The 22,246-nt window shown below is 42.3% G+C and overlaps 3 protein-coding genes and 1 long non-coding RNA gene across 7 annotated transcripts; 1 reads left to right on the top strand and 3 right to left on the bottom strand.

Moving 5' to 3' along the window:
• Positions 1-54: 54 nt before the first annotated feature.
• Positions 55-6,331, bottom strand: CLK1 (CDC like kinase 1). 3 transcript variants are annotated; one of them, XM_042874377.1, is made up of 13 exons: positions 5,916-6,331; positions 5,444-5,583; positions 4,589-4,823; positions 3,399-3,489; positions 2,907-2,973; positions 2,361-2,477; positions 2,047-2,213; positions 1,869-1,963; positions 1,655-1,784; positions 1,269-1,351; positions 782-861; positions 458-548; positions 55-376 (listed from the first exon to the last, which is right to left on the bottom strand). In XM_042874377.1, the coding sequence occupies exons 2-13, from the start codon at positions 5,581-5,583 to the stop codon at positions 161-163; spliced, it is 1,512 nt and encodes a 503-aa protein (XP_042730311.1). In that variant the 5' UTR covers positions 5,916-6,331; the 3' UTR covers positions 55-160. The 3 variants fall into 3 exon arrangements, with proteins under 3 accessions (XP_042730311.1, XP_042730312.1, XP_042730313.1); XM_042874378.1 differs by lacking the exons at positions 3,399-3,489; positions 4,589-4,823; XM_042874379.1 differs by lacking the exons at positions 3,399-3,489; positions 5,444-5,583; positions 5,916-6,331 and having other exon boundaries at positions 4,589-4,650.
• Positions 6,332-6,419: 88 nt separating this feature from the next.
• On the bottom strand, positions 6,420-13,955 carry PPIL3 (peptidylprolyl isomerase like 3). 2 transcript variants are annotated; one of them, XM_042874386.1, is made up of 7 exons: positions 13,912-13,955; positions 13,100-13,147; positions 10,872-10,946; positions 9,448-9,541; positions 8,720-8,787; positions 7,990-8,108; positions 6,420-6,823 (listed from the first exon to the last, which is right to left on the bottom strand). In XM_042874386.1, the coding sequence occupies exons 2-7, from the start codon at positions 13,100-13,102 to the stop codon at positions 6,697-6,699; spliced, it is 486 nt and encodes a 161-aa protein (XP_042730320.1). In that variant the 5' UTR covers positions 13,103-13,147; positions 13,912-13,955; the 3' UTR covers positions 6,420-6,696. The 2 variants fall into 2 exon arrangements, with proteins under 2 accessions (XP_042730320.1, XP_042730319.1); XM_042874385.1 differs by lacking the exon at positions 13,912-13,955 and having other exon boundaries at positions 13,100-13,358.
• NIF3L1 (NGG1 interacting factor 3 like 1) lies at positions 13,469-18,675 on the top strand. Its single transcript, XM_042874384.1, has 6 exons — positions 13,469-13,971; positions 14,585-14,750; positions 15,192-15,318; positions 15,690-15,828; positions 17,243-17,326; positions 18,287-18,675. Exons 1-6 carry the CDS (start codon positions 13,551-13,553, stop codon positions 18,469-18,471), a joined length of 1,122 nt encoding a protein of 373 aa, XP_042730318.1. The 5' UTR covers positions 13,469-13,550; the 3' UTR covers positions 18,472-18,675.
• Positions 14,510-22,174, bottom strand: LOC122181722. The gene is made up of 3 exons (XR_006179562.1): positions 20,915-22,174; positions 17,229-17,364; positions 14,510-14,789 (listed from the first exon to the last, which is right to left on the bottom strand). It is a non-coding gene; the product is annotated as an uncharacterized LOC122181722 (long non-coding RNA).
• Between the last annotated feature and the right edge of the window lie 72 nt (positions 22,175-22,246).

Raw genomic sequence — 22,246 nt, 5'->3', positions numbered from 1 at the left:
AAAAAAAAAAAAAAGTGCAGAGATTTTAATAATAAGCAAACAATCAGGATCATCTTTTTTTCTTAAATAACTTTTATTTCAGCAGCTGCATCAATATCCAAAGAGTCACAATACAAAATAAGACATTTACAAAGAAGAACTATACATAATAATTTATTACTTAAAATTTCCTATATTTCTTTGGTGGGCTACTATCATCTGGACAGGACTGCTCTGCTACAGGCGACAGCTTCCTTTTCTCTTTTTTCAAGGGGAAGAAGAAAGGATGTTTTAGTGCTTCTTCAAGTGTAATACGTTTAGCTGGGTCATACTCCAACATTTTTTGAATGAGGTCAAACAGGTTCTCGTGGTCAGCATCCCTGCATGTCATGAATTCCTACAACACCACAAACACTGTTTTATTCATATCCTAATTACAGTTCTGTCCCCCTGAGCCCTTTCCCTTCTGTCATTTTACCTTCAGTGGTTTGCAGCGCCTTGCAACGTATCTGCCTGCAGAACTGTGCTCGTCCCAGTCCAGCTGGTCCCGATGGAAATATTTCCGTTTCCTTCAACAAACAGCACAACTTGTTATTTAAAACCCATCTGTCCCCTTAAAATGTCTTTACTAGCATGTTTCCTCCCACAGGGAAATGATCTGACAATATCCCACTAAAGCAAAGGTAGGTTGTTAAACAAAGCAAGAAGATGAATTCACTTTTTTCCTTCTTGTTAAACCAAACCTGAAAATACTGCATTTAAAAATGAGGGAATCAAGGTAGAGAAAATCAAGTGTAATTACCTGGTTTTCTGTATCATGTGATTAGGCAAAGGCCCCAGTATCCGTTCCATCATTGCCAGGTGCTCTTTGCTGTCATGAGTCTGAAGGAAAATGAACATTTCTCTCTTATCCTTAAAGTAAATTACCACGATATACACACTAACCTGATTTCTGGATTGTACACTGCAAAACAGTAATGACTCTCACATGAAGAAAGAGCCTGTAGTCATCTTCTTCCAACAGTAACTTAAAATAGATTTCTTTTTCCCCTCCCAATCCTGCCTTGCCTTCTCTTTGGTCTTAAATTTCACCTTTAAGTACTGCTATCAAAACATTCACATACTTGAATAACATCTGCTGGCAGCAAGAGATGAAGCCACCTCTGTTATCCCTTCAGTGGGGCAAGGCAGAAGGAGAGCACAGTGTTTTGCAACCCCATTTTGCCTGAGGGTTTTTACCAAGCTGCAGTACACTACACACACTGTGTCTCCAAGGCTCTGTTACGTACCGGAAATACTGTGAACCCAAGGTAGTATTCTATGAGAATACAGCCGATGCTCCAAACATCACATGGCTGTGCCCATCCCAGTGCTGTGAGAAAAAAGCCCAGAAACATCAGGGTTAGACCAGGCTACAAGCAATCCAACAGCTCAAGGAGAGCGCATGTATTTCTGTAGCACAGCTGAATGGTATAAAAAATCTTCCAGGTGAAAGAGATTGTGTAACACACTTCAAAAAGCTCATTACTACTATGAAAACATGAAGTATTCTGCCCAGCCAGGCACAGTCCTGAACAAGACTTTTTTTCCAGTTTTCCAACTGTGATCACTGCTTAATTTATCAGCACTGAATGGAAAAGCATGCTATCTCTCTTGGACCAAAAAGAATACTGACCTAAAATAACTTCAGGAGCCCTGTAATGTCTTGTAGACACCAGAGTGCTGTGATGTTCGTCATCGTATGTTGCACTCCCGAAATCCACCACTTTGATGTCTGGATTTTTTAGTGTGCGCTCATCACGTTTCTGAAGTGAAACATACCGTGAGATGTAAACGATGACATAAACCCAGGAGGCTACAGGGAAGAAGGGAGGATGACAGTGACTTACCAGTCTGGGGTTATATTCTTCTACATAATCAGACTGGACGAATAAAATGTTTTCTGGTTTCAGATCCGTGTGTGTCAGTTTGTTCAAATGTAAAACTGCAAGGTAAGAAATAGATAAGTTAGCAGTCCCATGGAGAAAATTAAGCAAAAATGAAAATAACATACGTACATATACTTACAGTTCACAGATTTGCAAATCTGATATGCCATTTGTCTAATTTGGTCCAACCTAAATGGCAAAAAGCCATTCTCTTTAATAAAGTCGTAAGTACTGAGTCCCAGTAACTCAAAAACAATGCAGACATGGCCGTGATGCTCAAACCATTCCAACATCTGGACACAGCGACTGCAGAAAGCAGGAAAATAAAAATTTCAACAGTAAGTAATACATAATGCTGAGAGGTGTACATCACACGACATGGAGAGCTTCAAGATCACTGGTGTTACAGAAAGTGACATCAGAGCAATCTTGAAGACAAAGTAAGGTACTTACTACGTATTGCTGGGGTCTGATGCATTTAAATGTTCCAAGACTTGTACTTCTGAACGTGCTGCGTCAGAGTACCTATCCACATTTTTTACTATTTTCACAGCTACATGTCTACCTCCCCTGAAATAAACAGGTTAAACAGTCATTAGAAGGAGTAGTTTCAATTGTTCCTTAATTATCACCATATACATTGTATAAAAACAAATGTAACCTATGAACCTTAGCAGATAAAGCATTTTCAGAGAACAGCTTAGGCAAGAAGTAACTTTCAAGTCCTTACAGACTGCCCAATGCGTTGCTCATTTATATTCTTTTATATTTAAGCACAAACATGTGCTCCAGGGGTGCAGCAAAAACTCTCCAACAGCATATGATCCAAAGAACATGCAAGAAACCTTCTCCAAAACAAATCTGTTATGCCAAAATGTTAAGAAATATACAGAGCAACATACGAGCCAGTAAGGATAAAAATAAAATCTTTCTGAGAGCACTTAATGAACTGTGATTCTATCAGTCCAACAACTGACAGTTTTTAGAAAAAAGACTTACGCTTTGTGATCAATGCATTCCACCACTTTTCCAAAAGCTCCTTCACCCAGAGTAGCAACAATCTCATCTATAAAGAAAACAACCGTCAGCTCCAGAAGTCGTTAAGTTACTCAGCCATTAAAAAAACCAAGCAAATAAAAATAAACAGAAAAGGCTAAATCTATCACTGAAGGTTATTCTAGACTGTGCTTCTTTAAAAAATATCAATAACTAGGTTGAGAGATGTTATCGGACAACTCTCATCAATGCACATTTACAGGTATCTCATTCTAACACATTAATTTCATTTACTAATTTGGGATTAAAAAAAAAGGGGGGAAAAGGAAAAAGAAATACATTTAAGTTCTCCAGAAGAAAATTAACGATCCCCCCTCCCCCAAATAAAACAGAACAAAAAGAAAGAAAGAAAAGGCTGCCAAAGCCCCCTGGCATCTTATGCTAAAAGAAATTACTATATCTGAATGTTAATAAATTTTGAAAAATATTCTATACATCTTGCACTTAGTACGTCTCCACTCTGACAGATCAGGTGACCCTCCTCATCATCCTCTACACTCCTGGATCTTTTCCTTCGAAGACTCCTCTGGAACGGCACCGAGATGGTCAGGCCAATCAATAAACCCGAGTCAATTCAGGTCAGAATACGAAATTCATTCAGCGGGGAGATATTCAGGCATTCAGATACACGCCAGGCCACAAACGGTTGGCAGGAGCAATTTCAAATTCAGTCCCCGGAAATTCACAGGGCACATAGTTTATGTTACAGGAGAAAAACATGGCAAGGAACAAATTTTCAGATGAGATACTCAAAGTGGCAAGGCAATAAATACAACATTGTTTTTTCTTTTAAAAGATTGGTTCACTGAATTTTCATTTATGTCTTCAGTGCCCTTATTTCTTATAGCAAAAGGATTTAATAATTACGTTATATAGGACAGCCTCATGGCTAAGTGAAAATACCCCTCTTAAGTAATTGAGTTTAAAATTACTGCTTTGAATATTCATTAACAGCTTTTTTTTTTAAATCACAAAAATACCATATATATTTACTTCAGGCTGTCCCAGCTGAAGATATTAAACTATAAACCCTATCTTCAGCTTTTTCAAGTTAAATATACGATAACGATTAGAAAAACTGCCCTGCTAGTGGACAGTCACTGCACTTTCTAATTCTACAGATTTCATTCAGACCTAAAGCATTTTATTTAATCGGTACCAAAAAATGTGTGAAAACCTAACATTATCTCCTTGCTATTTCAGTGATACGTACTCAAAAGCAAGTCTGAAAGTTCGCCTTTGGACTTTTGAGTAGGGCAGAAATAAATATCTGACGTCATAATGCATTTTTAAGGCACGAAAGTGATGCCTGCAGAAATATTCCATTTGATGGTTTCTACTCATTAACTGGCTCAAATTACAGCCAGCGAACAAAAGGCAAGCTATATTCCATAGTGTTACAAGCATAACTAAACAGCATATGTTCTCTAAAAGATCAAAAAACAAAACAAAACAAAACAAAACACCAACACAAACTAACAAAAAGAATTATCAATCAATACGAACAAAAGGGCTAATCTACTAACATCATTCACAGACTTCCCCAAACCCCCCAATTACTGCTGCCCAGCTGGGAACTTATCTCCCTAAGACACAACCCCCTCAGTTATAACTGGACAAACCACCTGTGAGTGATGGTGGTGGTGGCAGGCGCTGTGCTGCGTCCTGTGCAACTGCTTGTAGCTGCCCTTCCCGCTGCGGCCCAAGGACCTGCTGCCATGTTGGCGGTGGGCGCTCTTGTGCTCGCGGTGCTGCTGCCCGCTGTCACAGCCCTGTGTGTGCTCAGTCCTGTACTCCTCCACATAGCGCCTCCGCTTGTGGTGCTCCCGGTCATTTACGGATTTGGTTTCTGAACATTTACTACAAGCAAAAGAACACGTAAACCCAATTAAATCAATTCCTGCATCCCCATAAAGAGTTGACCGATTTGGAAGGGTCCCTTAAAGATCACCTAGGCCAATGCCTCTGCAATGAATAGACACCTACAGCTCCATCAGGCGCTCGGAGCCCTGTTCAGTCTAATCTCAACTGTCTCCAAGGCATCCACGACCTCTCTGGAGAACCTGTGACAGCATCTCACCACTCTTACTGTAAAAAGCTTTTTCCTTATACCCTGCCTAGATCTCTCTTCCTTTAGTTTAAAACCATTTCCCCTTTTTCTGTTCACCACAAACCCTGATAAAGCCTGTCCCTTTCCTTCTTAGAGCCCCTTTTTGGGTACCACAAGGCCAACTTCAGGTGTCTCCGGAGCCTCCTCCAGGCAGAACAGCCCCAGCTCTCAGCCTGCCCTGGTAGGATAGGAGTTCCCTATCTCGGGCCATTTTTGTAGTCCTAATCAAGCCATTTCTTTCTGCTTTAGGCAGCAGAACATCAATCTCAAACACGTCCACCACAAGCTGCCGCTGTGTTCTCCAACAGCCATACGAGTACAGTCACCCGCACGCACAGGCCCGCAGGTACCGGAGTGCCGCAGCCCTCACCTGTGAGGCCTCTTGGCCACCTCGTGCCTGTAATGCCTGCCCTCCTGGGCACCGCTGGGCGATTTGCGCTTCCCATGGCGCTCACTGCCGCCGCGCCGCCGACCCCACCCGGGCTGGTCGCTGCGCTCGTAATTTCCCATCTGAAACCCACACAACATTTTGTCCTTCATACCGCACGCCAAGACGGGGCGTCCCCACGGAGCGCAGCGCAGAGCCCACACGTCCAGCGCACCCACCTTCCTCCTCCCTCCTCTCCCCCCCCAAACGGTCGCAGCCCCAGCTCCCCACAGCCCAGCCCAGCCCCACGCCGAGCCCCGTTCCCCCACCGCGGCGGCCGAAGCCATTTTCTCTGCCGCGGGACGGACACGCAACATGGCGGACCGGGAGGCCTAGAGGCTCTCGACCGGGGCCTCGCCGACGGGCAGGAGGCGGCCCCAGCCCCGCCGCCGGGCAGCGCGACTCGCTCCCGTACCTCAGCAGCCCGGGTTGCCGCCGCGCTCTCCGACTGCCGTCGCTACGCTCTCTTAAGCTGTCGCTACGCTCTCCTGAGCCGTCGCTACCGCCGCAACTCAACCACTCTCAGCTCTCGGCCGCGACAAAATGGCGGAGCCTTATGGCGCGAGCCGTGCGTCACACAACGGGGCAGGGCGGAGGCGGAGCCACAAAGTGGGCGGAGCTCCCTCGGTGCCCCGCCCGCCCACCGCCGCCCCGCTGCGCGAACCCACTGTGCAAAGACAAATCAAAACGTCGTGTTCAGCCCACCGGCAGAGAGTTTTCTCTGTCTGGTACGCTGCTTTCATCTAGGGGGAAAAATTAGACAGGGTACTACCCTTTCTGCAAAAATGATAAAGTAAGGCACGTTAGTGTTGACACGGGAAGGTTTCAGAAAGCTGGCAGTCTGCAAACGCCATTGCTTCAACATCGTACTGCTATGAAAAATGACAGAAAAGAGAGAATTGCAAAAAAAAAAAAAAAAATATATATATATGTATTTGAAAGTCTTATTTTACAAGTAGGCAACACTTGAAAATCAAAATCAAGTCAATAAAAGTCAACGCACACCCTGGAAACACAGGCTTGAGGAACCCAAGGCTCCCCTATGACAATTCATAAACAACATCACAGCTCCCAGAGCCCCGCGCTCAGCACACCAAGGTACAGCCCAGCTCCGTAACCCCGTCTGATGGCACACCAAACACCCCATCCAGCAGTTGGTCTGACCAGCCTCTAAAGAATGTGTCACAACTTGGTGGCTACAGAGCAAAAGGGTTGGCATGAATGGTGATATCTTTGATGCGAACATCATTCAGAGGTCGATAGGTTTTCTCATTCACAGGCAGCTTCTCCAGCTCATCCAAGGTCTCCAAGCCATCAATCACTCTGGAAGAAAAGCAGAGCCGCTCGGAATCTCCTATCAATCAACTTAACTTCCACAACAGAGGCATCTCAGAACACCTTACAGTTAGCTAAGTGTCGTAGTGCAAGGACTCCACAAGTAAATGATACAAATAAGGCAGCCAAACACTGCATCACAACAACACAGCCAACACAGCCAGGTACTGGCCATACTGAACTTCTCTGCGCATTATTGAAATCCATGGCTGGAAAATCAATTTCCAAACCCGTGATTATAATCACTAACTTCTCACTCAAAGACAAAATTAGTAAGAACCATCCATAATTGCATAAATCTAATGGCACAATGGCGTTCATTGCCACATTCATCGCTGCACAGATAGGCTGGCAAAGTTCCTGTCAGAGTGTCTACTCATTTCTAACAAGATGTCAAAAAAAAACCCAACTTTTGATCACACCTCTAAACAAACTCAACAATGAAAGAAACACCGGTGCCCAGGTGCCTATGAACAATGCAAGTGGAAGGGAACAGCATTTCCCCCCCAAAAAAACCACTTTTGCTCAGTAAGATTCACAGACTTAAAAACAAACAAAAGAAAAAACGTTACCCTGATTTTGAGATCAAAAAAGCAGTATTTGAAAGACTCAAAACCTAAACGTGCTTTAAGGATGGTATATTACTAGCAGCTTCTATTAACATGAGAATATTTTAGACTAACAATGCATCTTAATCCCATCTCATGAATTGCCAGTTCCAACTACGCAGAAACATGATGACCATTCACATTTCCAGTTCCACAGCAGACCCTTGCTTCTCAGCAAACCCTAATCAGTGTGCCTAGTTGTTTTGGAGTTTGTGTAGACCAGGCTACACCCATTTGGGCATGGTACAAGGCAGCAAGCAGCAACAATGAGCTTAAAGAAAGAAAAAACCCACCACCAACTCAGCTCTATTCTTAACGTAATTTTTAATATGCCAATTTCCACTGATTTCCCTACCCTCATGACAAATGGAGCAGCATTTTGCAATGACTGATCCTGGTGACAGTGGAAAGCACACTTTCAAATATACACATCCTATATTTTGAAGAACTTCAGATCTGAAGCATCTAAATTTGCATTGCATGTACTTCTACATATACATGTCAATTAAACACTATGACAAGGAGGCATACAGGAGGGTCACTCACTTCCCAAAAACAGTGTACTTCATATCCAGGTGTGGTTGCTTGCCATAAGTGATGAAGAACTGCGACCCATTGGTATTTGGACCATTGTTTGCCATTGAAACCACCCCACGGACACTGTGCTGAAAGACAGAAAAAAAACTCGAATAACCAATCTCCCATGAAAGCAGAACTGCAACACGTACAATGTGTTCAGCGACATGACCACCATGACCACAGAATGGCTTGGAATGGAACTTAAAAGCTCACCCAGTACCACGCTGTGCCGTAGGCTGGCTGCCACCCATCAGATCAGGCTGCTTATGGCCCATCTAACCTGGCCTTGAGCACCTCCAGGGATGGGGCATCCAAGTGATACTCTTCCTCAGCATCATCATTACTATTAAAAACTTATCTAGTTGGTTTCAACCAACAACATGGCAACATAATTATGGTATCACAACTCATTAGCTCCTCAAATCTACTTCCTTCTACTTAAAAGACACTTTTTCTGCCTCTGATGCATTAAAAACACTATGTTACAAATTGTTTCTACTTCTGCTTTCCCTGATGAGAACCCTCAAAACTAACACCAATTAATAAGATGCCTATTTCTGTTTTAATAACTCTTCCTTGATTATACTTCATTTTGCAATTACAAAATGAGTATTTAATCCAGCACAACACGGAGCATACGCCAACCTGTAAAGAAAATTAATCTGAAAACAACGGCACATTGAGAGCACAAAAATACCTTTAGGTATTCACTGAATTCATCTTCAAACTTCTTGCCCCAGATGCTGGTTCCTCCTTTCCCAGTGCCTGACAAAGAAATATCACAATACATTACTGGATTTTGAGATTGGAAAATGCAGCAATAATATAACATTATAAAATTTTACAATAAAGGCCCCAGATACATCCTAATGTGCTTGAGCCAGGAACCAGGTTCTTGTGTCTTAATACCAAGTAGAGCCATAATTCTGTGTAATTGCATTTCCAGAAGCAAAACAAAAAAAACTGATATATCCTCAAATTAAACTCAGTACAAACAGACGCATATTTGAATTAGACACTCTCCCAAACAGCTGATGTTGCCTAGCTCATTTTCCCAATTGCTTTAGAGGCACCGTAGCTCTCCAGGCAGAAAACAGAGAAACCATAGCAGCAACTTTTACTGTTCAACTGCTGGTGAATCAGCAGAGCCATCATAATCAATGGAAAGAGCAGGAAAACTAAAATTTACAGAATGCTCTACTACTGCAATAGATAATTTAGAACCAGATAATGGCTGCTTCTCTGTAAGCTCACATCATTAAAACCTCTATTAGCAATAGAAGATATTTTAAATTAACTTTATTTACATTTTGTTTTTATAATTATTACCGATGCTTACAATTTCTTTGTATTTCTTGATATTTTATTTATGTTTTGATATTTATGTATATTTTTCTACAGAGAGACTGCGACAAAAGAATTTACCTAATGGATCCCCTGTCTGAACCATGAAGCCCTTTATATTCCGGTGAAACACACAGCCGTTGTAGTAGTTACTAGCACAAAGAGCCAGGAAATTCTAAGGATATGAAACAAACCACATCAATAAAATAGAAGTAACATTCCCCCTTACTAAAATGGCAAGGCCAGAAAAAACACTTCTGCCTTTGCTTGGCTTTAGGTTTTTGCCACTGCTATAAACAGTACCAAACACAATAAAAAACATCTATAGGTTATATGAAAATCAGGCAACAGTGAAGTCATTTGCACATAACATCAACAGATAAGATGAGGTCAGAAACAGGTCTGATGGGGCTTCACTAGTCATAGAGTAGCTTGGGTTGGAAGGGTTAAAGATCATCTTGTTCTAACTCCCCTGCAGTGCGCACAGGTGGACATCATGAGGTAAAACAAATCCAAGTGCAAGCTCTTGCACCTGGGTTGTGGCAACCCCTGCTTATCAGCACAAGGTGGGGGATGAAAGGACAGAGCCCAGCCCAGCCAAAATGGACTTGGGAGTACTGGGCAGGGGCACTGGATAGATGACCTCTAAGGGTCCCTTTCAATGGAAAAGATTTTATCGTTTTATGATCTATCACCAAAAGAGAAACAGCTGTAAAACCACAAGTCTTTTTTACAAGCTATATTTTTAAGACACTGCAGTTTGTCTTTAGAGCTCCTGTTTCCTTGGTTTCCCAAAGAATAAAGTTAAGATGGGTTGAAGAATCACTCTTTGGTGAAACCCACTGACTAATGCAATAGAACAGACATACAGAATTATGGTTAAGTTGCTCCTTTGACACTGTCACAGACAAAAAGGATTTAAATAAGGTTGACTGCACAAAGCTGTCTCACCTGAACAAATAAGAGGACTGAGGCATGTCCATAACCATCACTTGCATTCACATTTTTATTTTGTAAAATGCGTTTTGTAATAAATAACTTCAAGCCTCATATTTTTGTTTAGTTAAAAAGTAGCCAATTTCAGTGCAAGCTTAATTTTACTGCAGAAAAGAAAACTTGGGGTCTCTGACAAACTTGGAGTGATTCTTAATTCTTTTTAAGAAGTCCCATCTGTTTGAGTGTGAGCAAACCAAGGCAAACGTGGGAATCCCAGGCCACGTCCCATATTTCATCCTAAGGGCAAAGGACACTTTGAAATGCACGAGAAATTAGAGAGAAACAACTCTCAAGTAAATACTTCTTGGTGAGAAATGGGCAGCAGAGCTTTAGGCTCTATGACACAGCACACAAGAATACACTCTCCAACAGGTTCCATGCCAACTTAAAATGGAATATTCCACTATTTGAAAATGTTTGCTGGAACAGTCACTTCTTCCATTCTATAGTCTCCACCATTACTGCTTTGCTTCAATACTACACAATCCCACTCCTGTTATTCAACTTACTTCACATGTTTTTGGCGTTCGCTCACAGAACAGTTCAATTTTAATGTCTCCTACATCAGTGTGCAGCGTGACAGCCTGAGAAAGAGTCACAAAACATAATTAAGCCAGCAATGAAGTGCTAGGAGCTGCAGATCAGATTTATTTCCTGCTCCTATCATGAACAGGAACAAGTTCCCATTACACACAACCGTTGTGTCAGTATTTGGCCACAGGCAAGCTACTGTCACAAACCTTCCACATTTCCACTGAAATTACCAGAATACATTGCTGTCAGTTACTTTTAGGCCAAACCAAGTTTGCCATAACAATGCAGAAGCTCCAATTTGTGCTGTTACACTTCAGAGACAAATTGTTCATCTGTGAATTAGACCTACACTGCCATTTCACTGCAAATTTGAAGAATCAAGGTAATACCAACTTTGGGAGGTGCATATACCCTACTGGTTTACAACCAGGGGAAGAAGTGATGGGCATTATTAGACTAGAGCATTGAGTGATCAGGCTAACTCTGAATGGCACTACACACAGCGTGCCCCCACAGACAAGTAACTCTACAAAACTTCACATTTCTCTTGAAAATTTATAAACAATCTTCACAAAATTTTAAACGCCACCTACCCAGCCACTAAGGCATGGGTCTCCAATCTTTTGGCACGCCTGGGCACATCGGCAAACAGAAATTGTCTTGAGTTGCATATAAAATATATAATATTTTATATATATAATATATTAAAGTATATAAGTAAGAGAACCTTTTTATAAATACATTTTTATTATTAAAAAAAATAGCAACAAAAACATAAAACCAGTGGGATATTTGACCCTGTTTTTCTCAAGCATAATTTAAGTTTAAATTTCAAATGCTGTTTTGGTTTGAAACAGCACAGGTAAGTTGATTTTCACCTTGAAGACATACATTTAACTCATTTAAATGAATGGTCAAATCCACCAAAAATGCTAAACGTGTGAGCTATTTTTCATCTTCAAATCTGACACAAATTTTCATTTTGATTCAATAAAGGACTTATTTCAAATCATAAAGTCTTCTTAGCATTTTGCTCTGACTTAGCCACCTTCCTTCAGAAAAGTAAACGATGTCCCCATAAATCAGCATCAACGCTTTTAAGGAACTCCCAGAATTGAGAACGATTGGACTCTATGAAATCCACGGCTTTGATGACGACTGGCATGTCGTCACCATTTTTAAAGCTGTCACACGTGAATTTTCTTGATGTATGATGCAGTGATATTTCACCAAACTGAGTTGCCAGTGACCACTGCATCATCTTCTATTAACTTTATAAATCCCTCTCTTTGACCAACCATCACCAGGGCACCATCAGTACCTATACCAGACATGCTAACATAGGTTAAAGAATATCACTTTAATGTGGTTTTTTTACTGCTTCATACAAATCAGAAGATTTAATTAGTGGCACCACATAACCCATTTATTCAGTAACATTATATTCGTCATCAATAGCTCTAATATAAATACAAGCTGAGTTGTAGCTGTACCATCAGTATTTTCATCTATTGTCAAATAGAAAAAAAAAAATTCTTTTGATAGATTTTCCTGCTTCCTCCATTTGCCAGGCTAGTGAGACAAACTGATTTCAGAAAAATCAATTTTTTTTTTTGTCTGGACAAATTATATCTGTCATAATTTGCATAACTACTTAATAAACTCATCAAAAAACAGCTCTGAGTTTTTTTTTCAACCCACGTAACTAGCTTTTATTATAGAGTCTGCTTAACCTGTAACTTTTTTAAAAGATTTTGTTGCACAGGAGAAGCATCTGTAATGGCCACGAAGATGCTGCAGACACAGTACACACACTTTAAGACACACACTCCTGTCTTTAGCTGTAGCTTGCTGAACTCAGAAGCCTCTAAGCATACAGTGGAGTGTACACTCAGAGGGCCCCGTGCCTGCATCTCCAACAAAGCTTTGGTAGGAAAAGAAGCAAACTGGTATTAGCCAAACAAGGTTTGAAATCGGCTGTCTTAGAACTGAGAATCTGACTGTATTTCAGGCTGATACAACGGAAAGTTGACCCGTTTTCTTTTCGACCTTATCTTTCAGAAGTCTGAAACGGAAACCTGCACTTATCACTGCAAATTCTACACAGCTCAGAGCACAACACATCATCTGAGAAACAGCCATTCGCTTTCCAAGACGCGAACATTTCCGAAAGCACAGATGTAAGAAGTGCTATAGTTCTTACCATGCCTGCTCATCAAAAAGCTGAGGTTGATGCATATACAGCAACCGCCTGCAAACGAAACACACAATGCTCGGCTCACCCTTCCCCCAGCCGCCAGTTCTTTTCGATTCCGAAGCGCCCGTGCTACTCCGCGCTTTTTCACTACAGCGTCACGGGCAGCGACCGCAAGCAACCGCGTGTTGAGCCGCGCTCCGCCGGTACCACGCGGGCGCTCCCCAGCCTAGCACGGGCTCCGCATGCTCGGCGCCGCACAAAGGCCGCCTCTGGGCCCGGCGGAAGCGGCGGAGCCGTGAGGAGCTCCGCCCCGCCGAGCAGCCCGCCTCGGCCAGAGCCGAGAGCTGCTCCTGGCGGCCCCGGGCCTTCCGCCCGCCACGCTCCGCTCAGCGCGGAGTTCCGGGCGGAACGCTTGCCGGCCCGACTCCCGCCCTCTTCCCCTCCCCGCAGGTTCCGCATGCTGCTGCTCTGCCGGCCCTTCCGTCTCATCCGCGCTGCGGGCCGCCCGCCCTCCCGCTCCATCATGAACCTCAGCGAGCTCGTTCCCGCTCTGAATGACTTCGCTTCCCTCTCCCTGGCTGAGAGCTGGGACAACGTGGGGCTGCTGGTGGAACCCAGCCCTCCCCACGCCGTGCGCACCCTGCTTCTCACCAACGACCTCACCGAGCAGGTGATGGAGGAGGCCGTGCAGAAGAACGCAGACCTCATTCTCTCCTATCACCCTCCCATCTTCGCTCCGCTCAAGCGGGTTACGTGGAGGACCTGGAAGGAGCGGCTGGTGGTCCGTGCTCTGGAGCACAGGATCGGGATCTACTCACCACACACAGCGTACGATGCCGTACCGCACGGAGTCAACAACTGGCTGTCCAAAGGACTCGGTGAGGCTGGTCAAAACAAAACGACACCGGGTGCAGTTACTCAGCGGTATTTGGCACATCCATCAAATTATCCCAGGCGGGAGCCTTGCCTCCCTGCTTTCCTTTCCTCGGTGTGCTACAAACCAGCTATGAACACCAGAGGACATTTCCAGGTGCCTGGATGCTATTGGACACAGAACAGGTGCAGTGCATTTACTGTCTATCCTGGTTAAAGAGGTTAGGCTGCTGAGTTTAAATCACTGCCTGTAATTCATAAACTTATAGATAATCTCATTGTTCCTACATGACTTAAAGTATCTGAAATTCTTTTAGACTCTTATCTTCTGCTGTGACTTATAAACAAGAACAGGTGTGCTTTTTCCAGCCTGCTTTACAAACCAGAAATGATTTTTTGGTACAATTGTTAGGATAAAACTCGAATGGTATGAAGAGTAACAAATCATACGTATCATTCAACTTATTTGCACTTAACAGGACAAGAGGCCTGAGTTCTAGTCAGGGAAAATGGATTCAAGTGCAAAATCTGTCCAAAACTGCACCTCTTTTGGTGCATAAATCAGTATCAGCCACAGCATTCAGCTTTCTAAAACCAGTCCTTGCTCTGTTTTCTCAGGTGCCTGTACTTCTGTTCCACTGCACCCATCAACTGCTCCAAGCCATCCGACTGAGGGTACTCACCGGGTGGAGTTCTGTGCAGACACTGTGGAGCATCTAGAGACAGTGCTGTCCAAAATCAAAGACATCCCAGAGATCTTCTGTCTCACCACTCTCCCTGTCAGGTATCTGCTTCACTCTCTAATGTTGTGTTCTTTCTGTTGCTAGAAAATATTAAGTTGCTGGAACTGTGTTTTAACGTTTGTAAGCACTTCAGTCCTCTGTGCAGTGCTACCATTTTTCTTCAGCAACAGATCCATAAATTCAAAGGATAATTATCTCCTTCTGATCAATCCATGTTATACTAAATAGTAACTATCAACTTCATGTAGCATCACAGGGATTAAAGTGGTGAAGAATGTTAACAGTAAATACAAAATAAGAACAGTTGAGTTAAATTCCCAAGTATGTTTCCTCCAGGAGAGCAGACTAAGCTAGACTGTTACATGTTTTTTTCCCCTTTTTCTCTGCAGCAGGCTTCTGCAACAGAACACCTTTATTTTCTATGAATGTGATGCTGAAATTTTATCTATCTTTTAGCAAGTACCAAACACATCTTTCCTCAGGGTTGATTGTGAGGAGCAAACACGAGTCAGTCTGAACTGCTCTCAGAAGGCACTGCTGGAAGTGGTGGCATTATTGTCCCAGAACAGCCTTCTTTATCGCAAGACTGAGATTCTCTTATTACAGAAGGTAATAAAATTGTATATTGCTTCCAGTGAATATAGTTTGTGTGAGCTGAATGCCCTAAAATTTCCAGCAACTGCTGGCATTACAGGTTTCCTATGCTGCCTATCAGTTCTCTGAAATATGGCCTGTGGGCATTTAAAGCCATGTCCATTTTCCAAAACAATGGAAATAACTACATGGCCTGAACTAATTCTAAAATTGGTTCCAACAGCCAGTGTAGTTAGTATGTTACATTCAGTAACATACATATTTTTTCCAAAATGTTGAGAATTGTTTCTCCTTAATGCCCAATATACTTATTTTTGTACACTATGGAAAGTAATGTCAACTTCTGGAGTCAGCTTTCTCACAGTAATTTGAATTTTTCTCTTCAGCCTCTTCTTCCGCATACTGGAATGGGACGTCTCTGCACACTGAGTGAGCCAGCCTCCTTGTCAGACATAATTGAGCGCATCAAAAGCCACCTAAAATTACCCCACGTCCGCCTCGCCGTGGGAGCAGGCAAGACACTTGGTAATCAAACCTGCCAGTAACACTGCCCATCTGAACGGGAAAAAAACACACACTGCTTGTATTCCAGGAATTCAAGCAGTGTGTGTGTGTGTGTGTGTGTAGGTGTGTGAGATACTGCTGCCTTGGACAGGTTTACTTGCAAACAGTATGAAGGGCTGTCAAAGACAAGAGGCAGCCTTTCAGAATGTTGGTGATAAAATCATGCAGAAATAACATTGTCTGGAATGTCATTTTTGACTGGAAAATGTTTTATGGTGGTCATCATTGTGAAGCAGGCACAGCATGAGCTGAATATGAAATACCACTTTTCATAATTCACACAATGACTGAAGATATTTTCCCCCATTATATTAGACTTAAGTGTGTACTGCCTCATTATATGACCCCTTCTGCAACTGACTGTTACATTTACCAGCACCTTAAAACTGTAAAGATGCTTTGTGGTATCCTTCTGAACAAACAACCATCAATGTTTTTATGAGAGAAAAATAGCAACAGAGAAGGTAAGCCATCTGTGTCAAACTGTGGGTCACTACTACAACTTGGAGCAAGTATCCTTTCAGCCTAGTTATGAATCTTAATTTCCAAGAAACACAGCTGTTAGAATTCTTGAGGAAATTTGTTGAGAAATCTTTGCATCTTATGGGACAGAAACCTTGTTGCAAGCCTCTTAGCACTATCAATTGCACTTGAATCTATTTTGAAGTTCCTTGTTACGATATGGGATTGCAGCATGTGGTTCTGCCTGTACCTACAGTAGTTATTTGGCAACATACTGTAAAATCTTAATTGAATTTGAAAATTATGTGCCTTCCTCCCTACCCCTTTGTCAGGAACATAACATATATATGGACAATTAAATTTTGTCAGTATGCAATAGCTTAGAATCAGCAGTCATAGCAAAAACATATTTTTAATGGAATGGAGGAGCACTCAGCTTTGCACTGAAATCAGCCTTCTGAAAGCAGTTAGGAGACAGTACATCTCAGAATGAAAATGCTGCCTTAGTGGCATTGTTAGTTTGGAAAACAAATACAGTGGAGCTTCAGAGTCCTGGAAGGAGCAGCAGCCAATTAGCTGCTCCTTCCAGTTCAAATACCTAAGTAACAACACCTCACTAAAAAGAACTAATCTGCAGTAGCCAACAACCAGCCATGGTGTTGGGAGTTCTCTGCCAACTCTCCCACCCCTTGTAGAAAAATTCCTACCCATCTTTTTGGTACACAGAAGATTTTGCTTATTATTACAGATGCTCTGGGCCTTTGACTCTTACAAACTGACATTTGTGTCTTTTCCTCCAATAAATTTACACTGACCCTAAAATTAACGTATTGATATTGTTTTACAATAACTAAACTGACATGAGGGCTAAACAGAGGAAAAGTAGTTAATTATGGCACCTTGTATCCTGCAGATTCTCCAGTGAAGAAAGCTGCTCTGTGTGCTGGTTCTGGGAGCAGTGTCCTGAAGGGAATGGAAGCTGACCTCTATCTCACAGGTAAGAGACTTGTTTTGTTATCTTTATAAAAATAGGCACTAGGAAAAGAGAAAAGAGAGGGTTGTCTGGCTGTTGAAAGATTTGGCAAGAAGAATTACTTGTTAGAACTGAGAAACAATCAATTACTGGAATAACAGAAAAATAACATTAGCGTAGAGGTAACATGGATCAGATGGCTGTATCACATAGTGATGGTTATTTGAAGTAAACAGTACTATACATTCTTTTTTGTTTTTTCCCCCCCAACACAAAATCAGTGTTTGATGGCAGAATCTCTTGCAAATTTCAGTGTTTCTTCTTTGACAAGATACAAGTTGTTTCCCCAGTTCCCTACACAATTCTCAAATAGAAAGTGAGAAACAATGTTGTCTACAGAATCTTTCCAAGGAAGATGTGTAACAACAGCCACTGTATCTGCCCAAAAGGACACAGTCCATTATCCTCTTTCTGACAGGGCAGAGGATACTTTCCACAGCCTGCTCCACAACGTGAAGAATGCCTTGCATTGTGTGCTTAATTCAGTCAAGTTCTTTGGCAAGGCACATCTGGTCTCCCCTCTAATATATAGCACTACAGAGCTGACCCTCAGACAGTTCTTTGCACAGCTTCCTCAGTTGCTGACCTTCGTCGTAGCAACCCAGTTGAGCAGATGCATGACACTTCCAAAACCACTCTCTGCACACCATTTCCTGCCCTAGGTAGCAAAATACACCACTGTTCAAAGACAGCACAGAACTTCTGTGGTTTTGTCTCAGAAGTACATTGGGGATATCAGCTGAATGTCCTTCAAGGGACACCATAATAGGAGCATGCTGTATTCTGACACTGAGCAGACGGCATTGCTTTTTCCCTTATGGACTTCTTCCCAGCTTCTAGCTGAGATTCTGAACACGTTACACAAATACATTATTCACCTCAACTGCAAGAAATTTACGTGATGTTTCTTTCTCCACATGGCAGGAGAGATGTCCCACCATGACGTTCTGGATGCAGTTGCCAATGGCATAAGTGTTATTCTGTGTGAACACAGTAACACTGAGCGAGGCTTCTTGTCAGAGCTGCGTGACATGCTAACGATCCACCTACAGAACAAAATCAAAATCATTCTGTCTGAGAAGGACAGAGATCCCCTGCAGGTGGTTTAAGAGGGAGGAGGGGAAAAAAAAAAAAATGAAGTGAGAGAGCAGAGTCAAGAGTTCAATAGCATCCCGCACAGAGCTATCCAAATGCAAGCTGAATGAAGATGCTCTGAATTGGTCAGTATAGCATTGTATTGTGTTCACCCGATGGTTGGACTATAAATTGTCATCTATCAGATACATAATAAATGCTTGTTCAGGCTACTGAAAGATGATTTACTCAATAAATGGGCTCTCACTTGAATAAATTTACTGTTACAATATACTATTATTACATATATTTAATAACCACACCACTCAAGGCTTAGAGGGGCAAAATATAAAAATCTGACTTAGCTCCACTTTCAAGCATACACAGCAGTTCTCCCTTACTGTGGTTGTGTCAACACAAGTCTCTCAAATTTTAGCCAATAAAGCTCTCGATAATAGTTAAAGCAGTATTGACCATGGTTTGCATTAACAGTTTTAATAAGACACTGCTCATAAGTATATGCAGAGCACAATTCAGGCATTTGGTGCTAGTATTCAATTGCAAAACCTACCATTAATACAAAAGTAAGGGTGGTGGTTGCTTTGGGTTTTTTTTAATTTGTTTTTCAGTGGAGGGTCCCTCTATTGAAAAACTTTGGAAGTATTTTTTTTTAAATATGCTATAACACCTCCCATTCTCAGGCAGATTAATTAAATATGTTTTTGCTTTCTTTTAAAAACAATTCCTATACTTGTGGCTCTCAATTACAGGATTACTACAACTGAACAAGTAGATTCCCGTTATCAGTAATGATTGGAAGGGTTTGATGTTTCATTTGCTTCCTTTTTCATTTTCTTTTTAAGAAAAAAAATCTCCCTGTTAAGTATCTTACTATCTCTGCATTACATGCACACTAGAATATTTAAACAGGCTGAAAATACTTCCATAGCAAATTAATAAACATCTGAGTGGCATCTTTTTAAATTTAGTTAATAAAACTGGCTTATTTAGCTAGGTCTTTTCTGTGTTGCATACAGCAACTCAGTGCATTTGAGTCCTGTGTGAACCTGCAACTTAGACTGAAAACTGCATGAAGATTTAACTGCAGTAGTTAAAATCATCAGGATTCTAGGAAACATTTTTCTGTAACTTTGACTCTCTCAGCAGAGGGTCTAAGAGAAGACCATGCCTTTCCTCAGTGGAGCACTGCTGGAAGTACCCTAATAAAATGTCAAGATGCTGTGCTACCTAGGCTTTCCTAGTGGTGTTACACACAGACACTGCCTTGGAGGCAAATCTCTCCAGGACTTTGATGTGAGGCTGTGACCAAATACTTGCCACCACAAGCTGTAATTCAATACAACTTAATCACATTATCAAGCATTTTAACCCCCCTCTTTCATACCTTCCTTTGCTCTCTCCTTCAATAAAACAACTTCAAACCATGACACCACCAGCCTGCTTCACTTCAAGAACGTGTTCAACCTTGCAGGCGTACTTAGCAAAGTGATGTGATTTACAGGGAGATCTCAACCCACACGGTACAAGGGAACTACTCATACTTCTTCAAACTGACTGGAATCAATTAATTAAATAAAACCTCGGTAGAAGGCAGCATTGCTGCAGCCTGAAACAAGTGCTTACATTTCAGTTTTTTCTACTAGAATAAAAATTGAATTCTCAGGCATAATGGAGGTGATGCTTTAAGAGTAATTTTATGTCTACCTCCATTAAAATACAAATGAAAAAAGATGGCTAAATTCACTATTATCTGAAACTGCTAAGGTGACATAAAGACAATCATTCTTACCAATGCCACAAAGACAGCTAAAGATCAAAGTGAGAGAAGATTCCTTCCTTTCCAAATAAAAGGGGGCTGCACAGCTGTCAGAGCATTTGTTTTTGAACTCTGCAGCTAATGTAGCACTGGACAGTTTTAGTGGATCCAATGGTAGCCTAAGCAGCAATAGGAAGGATCTAACAAGTTTTGCAGACTTTTAGAATTGCAGCCTGTAAAACACAGATGCACATGCCTCCAAAGTAGAAAGTCAGCTGAAAATCATAGAATCAATAAGTGATAGAATCAGTCAAGTTGGAAGGGACCCTTAGAGATCATCTAGGCCAACTCCCCTGTAATGAACAGAAACATCTACAGTTAGATCAGGCTGCATGGCACCCGGTCCCGCCTGATGTTGAACTTCTCTAAGAACGAGGCATCCACCACCTCCAGGCAACCTGTTACAGTGCCTCACCACCCTTATTGTAAAAAAGCTTCTTCCCTATATCCACTTTAAATCTCCCCTCTTTTACATTGAAACCATTTGCCTTGTCCTGTCAGCACAGACCCTGCTAGTCTGTCCCCTTTCTTCTTATAGCCCCTCTTTAATTACTGAAAGGCTGCTCTCAGTTCTCCCCAGAGCCTTCTCCAGGCAGAAAAGCTGCAGCTCTCTTAGCCTGTCCCCATAAGGAGTTCCATACCTTTGATCATTTTTGTGGGCCTCCTCCGGATGTGGTCTAACAGGTCTATGTCTCTTCTACACTGAGGACTCCACATCTGGATGCAGTACTCCAGGTGAGGTCTCAACACCACAGAGTAGAGGGGCAGGATCACCTCCCTTGATGGGCTGACCATGCTTCTTTTGTTGCAGCTCAGGATCCAACTGGCTTTCTGGGTCACGAGGGCACATTGCTGTCTCAAGTCCAGCTTACCATTCCACCAGTACCCCAAGTCCATTTCAGAAGGGCTGTGCTCTATCCTTTCATCCCCCGGCTTCTCGATAGTGGGGACTGCCACGATCCAGGTGGACTGCCAACAGCTCGCCATGCTACTTTTCCAGCAGATGTCAGGATAGTTGAAGCCCCCCAGCAGGATAAGAGCCTACAATTGTGATGTCTCTTGTATTTAGAAAAAGAAGGCATCATCAACAGGCTCTGCATGATCAGGCAGCCTGTAGCAGACTCCAACTAGATTTCCTTTGTTGCCTCAGTCTCTAACTTAAGCATAGACTTTCGACTTGCTTGTGGCCATTCTTCTGGGACAACTCTCCACACTATTCCTTCCCTGATGTAGAGGGCAATGCTTCCTCCCCTCCTTCCATGCCAGTTCCTTCTGAACAACTTCTAAGTGTTGACAGCTACACTCCTGTCTTGGGAACAATCCCACTAGGCTTCAGTGACTGCAACCACGTCACGGTTTTCTAGCAGCACAGTGCCTTCCAACTCCTCCTGTTTGTTTCCCAAGCTGTGTGTGTTGGTGTAGAGGCACTTCACCTGGGCAGCCAGCCTTGGCGCCTCCCTGGAGGATAACTCCTTCATTCCTTTAAGTATTTTCCTCAAATCTCCTTGTTGCCTTTTCCTGTTGTCTCAGATGTTCTGGGGAAGGAAGCTGGAGAGCACTGCTGGCAAGTACCAGTTTCCCCTCCTATCACATTTCAGCAAAGTTAAATAGCTCCTATATTTGAAGAATCAATTTGACAGTGGGATAAGTAGATATCCCATGTTTTCAATACAAATCAAAGTCAGGCTGTAAACCTCTGTCCTGTTGATTCTGCCAGCAAGGGGTATACCAGCAAGGGGCATACCAGGAGCATACCACTGAGAGGTAACAGTATTATTCCATGTGATGTTTTGGTTCTTTTCTAAATCTATATACTGGCATTACATGGCATACAAACGTCTATTATTTTTGATACCTTAAAAAAATATGAAATACTTTTCTTAATTAGTTTGAAGTCTTCTGCCCCCTGCACAAAGATTTGCACAGATATTTGACATAATAATGAAAATGAGACTTTCACATAACTTCCAGAA

The sequence above is a fragment of the Lagopus leucura genome, unplaced genomic scaffold (assembly GCF_019238085.1).
Source record: "Lagopus leucura isolate 7727_CA_CO unplaced genomic scaffold, USGS_WTPT01 Super-Scaffold_100012, whole genome shotgun sequence".
Taxonomy (NCBI): Eukaryota; Metazoa; Chordata; class Aves; order Galliformes; family Phasianidae; genus Lagopus; species Lagopus leucura.
Note: the sequence above shows the minus strand (reverse complement) of the source record. Positions and strands in the feature narration are given on the sequence as shown.

What these genes read in the sequence shown, in the direction of transcription:
- NIF3L1 (XM_042874384.1), top strand. Translation starts at nt 13,551, where the DNA reads ATGCTGCTGCTCTGCCGGCCCTTCCGTCTCATCCGCGCTGCGGGCCGC. An exon ending in CTCACCACTCTCCCTGTCAG is followed by an intron (nt 14,751 to 15,191) that starts GTATCTGCTTCA and finishes ATCTTTCCTCAG; the next exon opens with GGTTGATTGTGAGGAGCAAA. An exon ending in AGATTCTCTTATTACAGAAG is followed by an intron (nt 15,319 to 15,689) that starts GTAATAAAATTG and finishes TTTTCTCTTCAG; the next exon opens with CCTCTTCTTCCGCATACTGG.
- CLK1 (XM_042874377.1), bottom strand. Translation starts at nt 5,583, where the DNA reads ATGGGAAATTACGAGCGCAGCGACCAGCCCGGGTGGGGTCGGCGGCGC. An exon ending in GAATGCATTGATCACAAAGC is followed by an intron (nt 2,478 to 2,906) that starts GTAAGTCTTTTT and finishes TGTTTATTTCAG; the next exon opens with GGGAGGTAGACATGTAGCTG. An exon ending in TTGGGTTCACAGTATTTCCG is followed by an intron (nt 862 to 1,268) that starts GTACGTAACAGA and finishes ATTTTCCTTCAG; the next exon opens with ACTCATGACAGCAAAGAGCA.
- PPIL3 (XM_042874386.1), bottom strand. An exon ending in GAACGCCAAAAACATGTGAA is followed by an intron (nt 9,542 to 10,871) that starts GTAAGTTGAATA and finishes TCATATCCTTAG; the next exon opens with AATTTCCTGGCTCTTTGTGC. An exon ending in AATTCAGTGAATACCTAAAG is followed by an intron (nt 8,109 to 8,719) that starts GTATTTTTGTGC and finishes TCTGTCTTTCAG; the next exon opens with CACAGTGTCCGTGGGGTGGT.